General features: G+C 47.1%; 1 protein-coding gene across 8 annotated transcripts in view; it reads left to right on the top strand.

Annotated features, from left to right (window-relative positions):
- Positions 1-1,073: 1,073 nt before the first annotated feature.
- Positions 1,074-6,363, top strand: part of CDC42BPA (CDC42 binding protein kinase alpha) — a 175,361-nt gene continuing 170,071 nt past the window's right edge. For 4 of the 8 annotated variants that reach the window (XM_061350509.1, XM_061350510.1, XM_061350511.1 and 1 more), the window contains exons 1-2: positions 1,075-1,458; positions 2,272-2,497. In XM_061350509.1, coding sequence (XP_061206493.1) covers positions 2,302-2,497 — 196 coding nt within the window. In that variant the 5' untranslated portion in view covers positions 1,075-1,458; positions 2,272-2,301. Of the gene's footprint in view, positions 1,459-2,271; positions 2,498-6,363 lie in introns of all 8 variants that reach the window. The other 4 variants (XM_061350515.1, XM_061350514.1, XM_061350512.1 and 1 more) reach the window with 2 other exon arrangements.

The raw sequence follows: 6,363 nt of genomic DNA, 5'->3' as shown, positions 1-6,363 counted from the left end.
GAACTGAGGAAGCAGATGCCAGAGCTGTTTCCCTGCCCGGGGTTCCAGCAGCATCACTCAGTGGAGTTTCGGAGAACATTCCACTTCACCCATGGCCCTGGGAGCTGCACTGCCTTCCTCCCCATTCACAGGACTTTCTGAAGGAGAACCAACTGGAGTTACAGGTTAACTTACACATGGTATTTAATCCCCCGTGACAGCTAAATGCAACACCGCACCCCTTACACCTTTCCAGAGGAAAACTGCCACCACAAGCTGTTGGGTAGCTGCCATTTCCCACCCTGCCTCAACACCCAACAACCTCATTCCCTCGGTGTGGCATGGAGAGCTCCGGGGTGAGGAGACCGCTTCACAGCTGCGATGTAAGCGCTATGGACCCCGCTGTTTTCCGTCACGTTTTCAGTCCTCGAAGCATGAAGCGTCTGTGTTCACACCTGGAGTTCTGCGTTCACCCTGCGTGTAAAACACCCCCCTTAACGAGGCCATGTTTTCTAATGGGAGACATAACTGCCGGGGAAAGGAGCCGGCGGGCCGGCTGAAGGGAAGCTGGGCCGGGGGCTGCCCACGGTGCGGGCCGGCTGAGGGGAACCGGCGGCGGCTGAAGGCCGAGGCTGGGAGGCAGCTCCCCTCAGCGCGGTAGAAGGTCCCAGCGGGACCCCCGGCCTGGCGGGTGAGTCGGTCCGGGACAGCGCAGCATAACCCAGCCCAACCCAGCCCAACCCAACCCGCGGGCCGCCGCGTTTTGCTGCGTTGCCTTGCGCGGCGACCTCCCTCCCTCTCTTTCTCTCCCGCCCTCCCCTCCGCCTCGTCCCGCCCGTATCCCTGCATTCCCTGCTGCAGCACCCCCTCCTCCCCTCAATCCCATCAGTAGCGGCGGCCCCGGGCTCGGCTCCCCGCGCTGCGGCGGCGTTCGGCGGCGGCTCCCCCCCGCCGCGGCCGCCATGTTGGGCTGCTGCGAGCTCGGCGGCGGCGGCGGCTGCCGCGTGTGACCGCGGGAGGGAAGGAGGGAGCGGCGGGGGAGAGGAGGGCGAGGAAGCGGAGAGAGGGAGGGAGCAGGGAGGGAGGGCACCGGCGTTACCCCTCCCCGCCGCCTCGCGCACGCACACACACACACCGCGGGAGGATGCCCTTTGCCCGGCGGGGCGAAGCCGGGAGAGCATCTCGCCGCTGGGAGTGAAGCCGGGGCCTGCCGGGCCGGAGCGGGGACGCCGGCGCTTTCCGTCCTCCCCAAAACGCGCACCCGGAGGTTGGAGAAGGAGAGTGCCGTCTCCGCCGCCGCAGCAGCAGCAGCCATGGGAAGGATTTGACAGGGCTCGGAGCGCTTCCCAGCGGCCCCGCGGCCGTGCCGGTGTGTCGGGACGCGCGTCCCGCCTGCCGCCCCTTGGCGCAGCGGAGAAGGGCGCGACGATGAAGACTTTAGTTTTTTTGAATCACTGAAAAGCCTTAAAAGGAGACTCGGTAAGGAGCAGGAGGAGGAGGAAGGGAAACGCTGGCCGGGGCAGGACGTGGCTGCGCCCTGAGGAGGGGCGGCCGGGGGGCCTGCGCCCCACCCCTACGGCGGGCGCGGTGGCCGCGGAGGGGCTGCCCGGGGCCGCGGCCGGGGCCGGGGGAGGCGGCGGTGGGGCTGCGCGGCCCCCTCCTCCTTCCCTTCCTCCCTTTCCCCCTGCCTCTCTCCCCGCCGGTGTGCGCCCTGTTTTCTCCTTCCTTTCGCATAGATAAACACCTAAATACGTAGGTTTTTTTCTCTCCCCATCCCTTGTGGGAGGTGAGGCGCCGGTGCGGGCCGAAGGGGGCTGTTGCACTTGAACGCTGCGGTGGGGCTCCCCTCAGGATCGCTCTGCATGAGCTGCATTTTGAATGAAGGAGAAGACCTTTCTATTTTTTAGATATAGAAGTGTGTCTGCCTGTGCGCGCACGGTGAAATCGGTGTCAGCCAGTCCTGGTTGAATTTGAGTGCTGTTATTATTAAAGCACCAGGAGCGGCCATATACGTTTTTTGCTCCTCGTTAGCCATATAGATATATATGTATATATTAGGATAACTGTTCTCTTAGAAATTACGCATACAGAGATACACACCCTATATGTGTGTGTTTGAAACTCGTAAGAATTTAGTTTCAGGCTGGGAACACAGAGGTGGGCTGGAAATCAAGCACCACCACAGTTTGACACTTGTTAAGAATACTGTTGTCTTTTTAAGCAGCAAAACCCTCAAAATATTTTTTTATATATTTTTTTTTGTTGTGGTTGTGTTTTTTTTTTTTGACAAAGTAATAATAATCATTAAAACAAGAAACCCCAATGCAAACTGAAACAACCATGTCTGGAGAAGTGCGTTTGAAGCAGTTGGAGCAGTTTATTTTGGATGGACCAACTCAGACTAATGGGCAATGCTTCAGTGTGGAAACCTTGCTGGATATACTCATCTGCCTTTATGATGAATGTAATAACTCCCCTCTGAGAAGAGAGAAGAACATCCTTGAGTATCTAGAGTGGGGTAAGTTTGAATGTGTTTATTCTGTGTACATCCGTCCATCTTCCTGTCTGCTTTGTATAATGTCTCTGTTATGTGTAAGAGGGGATTGTTTATAACTCAGTGTTTTACTGGGAACTGTTATCAGTTTTGCTGTATTTAAATGTGGTTGTGGTGCTAAAAAGAAATCCATATTGGTTATTTGTCTTTGAAATATGCATGTAAAACACGTTATTTTCCTTTCTTTTATGACATGGATCAGACTGTGGTATATGAGGCATACTTGTTTGCCTTCAGGCCCAGCTGTTGAGTTGTGTATCCTAAAGTTGTTTCGAATATAGAAGGATGAGGGATAAATTCTCTGATGCATGGAAAAAGATCAGGACACAATCCTCTGATTTGCATCTGCAGTCAAATCTATACTGCTTAAAAAAAAAAAGGTGTTGATCAACAGGAAACCCCTCTAGCTCTTTTAAAGGATGTAGGTTTGTAATGTCTGTGGAAGTGGAGAAAATTGTGTTCTCTTCTTTAACATAAAATCATTGCTGACTTAATTAGCTTGATTCTTTTCCTGATGAGGAAAACACAGTTGAAAAGCAGAATGAAATGGTGTGCCCCCCAGGACTCTTCCCGTTTTCTTCCTTCATTTTGGGGAGGTAGGGTATTTGCAGATTTTTTAAATGGGAATAGGTGAACGGTAGTGTTCCAGTTCTTCTTAAGGTGTCACAAAGCTGGTTGTCTCTGTATTTTTCTTTTGAATTTGTTTTATTCCTCCTCCTTAAGAGTAGATGCGAAACAGAAGATGCAGTCTGACATAAGAATCTCCATGAGAACCGTTACTGTATCTGACCTTCAAACTTCAAAGTCATGCTGCACTTCTGCATTTGCATGCAGAACCACTTACCATGTTTGCTTCGTAATAAATGCATCAGCAAGCCTCCTTTATTAAAAAAAGGCATGTTTTTGAAGCACGTAACAGGCATTTGATTAATTAGCTGGTCCAGCTCTTCGTAATGAAGTCAGTGAGGAAAGATGTTGTTTTGATAACTGATCTAGCAACTTGAGGCTGGTGTATTTTCCTGCTCCTTTCTGTAGTCATACTGACATCTAAAGGACATCTAACTCAGTAATTAAGTTTCTCTTACTGTTCATATTGCACTGGTCTTTGTTTTCTTATTATCTGGAGGAACAGGCTATAATTAATGCCTTCTAGCTAAGGAGGAAATAGTAATTAAAAGTACTTCTGAAGAATCTTCCCTCTAAAACTGTCACTGGCACACAGAAGCTGTGAAATACTAGGAAAATGTGGTGGCTCCAAGGGTATTTTGTATGCAGGAACCTAGTGTGGTCTGCAGCAGATCTAGCCAGCTGATAACCTGTAGATAATAATTAAAACAAAAGTTAACCATATCAGTAAGATCATAGTATTGGTGTGTTCAGGACCCATTGTATTGGGTGCTGGTGTGTTCAGTGGTGGTTGGTTGATGGATAAATGCATCGTTACAAAGGCTCTGTCAGTACCCAAAGGTTTCTGTCACATACTTGACAGGCTGCTGGTGGAAATAATACACTGTTTTGGAAAAGCTGGAATAAGGTTTCTTGCTGGCCTATTTTTCCTGCTACTTTTCTGCTCTCATGCTCCAAGTGTACCTTAGCAGGACTCTTGAGCTTCAGACGAGACCAGTTCCTCCCATTTTCAGGACCAAGTTGCCTGAGTCTTCTGCTTCCTGCTCTGCTATCTGGAGTTCTCCCCCTGAGAGCTTTTTGAAGAGGGTTTGTGAGGTGAAATGTAAGAGCAACAGTTTCTAGTACATGCCACTAAAGTATCTGTGTGAATGATGTCTTTATCCTGCAAACACATGAGTTGTCTCTTCTGAAAGTCAGCCCTCCTGGTGAAACTGGGGTCTCTGGCACGTCTGTTGAGGTCAGGCGGTTGGCAAAATCAGGTTCTTACAGAGGTGGCATACCCTCCAGCGTAGTGAAGTTACTAAGTGTACCTTGTTCTTTGATATGATCATGACCTTGCATATCTCTCTCCCCAAAACGGGAAACAGTGCAAGTGGTTGATTAGAAAGAGGTTATGTGTGGTTTTAAAGTTGGAGACATGCTGGGTAGTGGCAGAAGTGGAAGGCTGGCAGCCAGAAATCGTAGGCTCTGCCCTTGCCTCTCTCAGTGACTCAGTGTTGAAGTGGTTTCAACTCTGTTTTTTTTTTCAGCTTCCCTATTTGAACAGTAGGGAAAATGCCACTAGTGTTACACCAGTGAGTTTTAAAAGCTGCTGTATGTGCAGCACTCTTAATCTTGAACGTACCATTTAAAGTAGTGTGTATTTAATTTATTTTTCCCATCAGGGAACTAAAACTTGGTGCCTGGTATATCTGCTGGTGGGTGTCAGTTGGCTGCAGTCTTGGAAAGACATTTTGTGGGTTTATACCAACCATCCACAAGTTTGCTGTATTACTGTGAAGAGTGCAATCTGAAATTGTTGGAACTGGTCTTGGAATGGCGTGAACTTGTATGTTTGTGCATTCCCAAAGTGCCAAGTACAAATTTTCCCTTGAGAAATGTTCATCATCTTAAGCTTAAACTGCTTCTTAAAATTATTCTTTCTAGAAGCAAGTAAGATTTATTTATATCTTAAGCCATAAGAAAAGGCTAATAAATAGCTGTTTGGCAATCACAGCCTCTTGTTGAGCACAACAGCAAGCAATTTTTTCCTGCTTCTCAGTGGTTCAGTTTTGAGGTGGCACTGTTAGTTTTGTGGGGATTTGGAGGCGTGTTTTTTGGCAGGGTGTACGTGCTTGTGTATTCTTTAAGCTGTTCTAGATCTGAGTTGCTACATGCTGTGTATATATCATGTAAGACTGAATATTCATAGCTCAATCTACGTTTTGGGGGGTAAAGGTTTAGGAGGCTCTAGCATGGAAAGGCTAATGTGGTCTTAGTGACAGCCATGTGACTGCTGCTATATTTAGGGGAACTAAGAAGCTTCACGTCCTAGTCCTGGGATCATTTAGGACTATTTTATGAAGTTGTTATCTAGATCTATAATTTATTAAAAAATGAAGCTAGGTAAAGCAGTTGAGCATTTGAACTGGTGGTTCATCTCGTGTTTTGGTTTGATATTGCAAGTCGAATTCAGGAAGTGGAGATGGGAAGGTCTCTGCAATGTGAAGTTGAGTTTTGCATTTTTATAAGTTTTCAATCTTTTTGAGGTGCTTGAAATTACGTTAGATTGGTTTGAAGTGTCAGGTTAATTACTTTGTGATTTAGAATCTGCATTACTTCTGCAATACTGTTTTGGCTTACAGTGAAAATATACTTGCTTTCCCTCTTTTTATGCATTAATAGTTTACTGACATGCAAATAAGATGATTTGATTTTGTTGTTTAGTTTACATAGGTATTTCATATGCAAAGACAGCCATGGAAACAACCAATATTTGGGATTGGTGGGTTAAATCAGGGCGCGTTTTGAAATGATGAGAAGGAAATGGAACATTTAGAGTTGGCTTGTTCTCTGTATTTGATGCTAGTTTTCATTTTATCTCTACTGGTATTAGTATTGGTGATTTAGAAAGGGGACTGTCTAAATACAGCAGCCAGAGGTTACCAAAACTATCGAGAGTTCCAAGCAGTTTTCTTTTTCTTTCCTCTGTGTGTATGAGTTGCTGCAGTGACACAAGACTGTGAGGGAGGTACCGAAGGCTGATAAGCTGAACTTAAAATAAAAATATAATGATAGAAACTTTTGAAGATGTTCATGTTCTGGGAAAACCTCCTTTGCAGTGCCTTCAATCTGAATTGATTTTTTTTAAAAGAAACTAGAACACTGTTATTTAGGGTGCATTGAAAGAAAACTAGCATAAACTTCAAAACGCATGGAGCTAT

This window comes from Neopsephotus bourkii, unplaced genomic scaffold (assembly GCF_033783945.1).
Source record: "Neopsephotus bourkii isolate Nb327-2 ecotype Australia unplaced genomic scaffold, CSIRO-AGI_Nbou_v1 NB_518, whole genome shotgun sequence".
Lineage (NCBI taxonomy): Eukaryota > Metazoa > Chordata > Aves > Psittaciformes > Psittacidae > Neopsephotus > Neopsephotus bourkii.
This window is presented reverse-complemented; position numbering and strand designations above follow the sequence as displayed.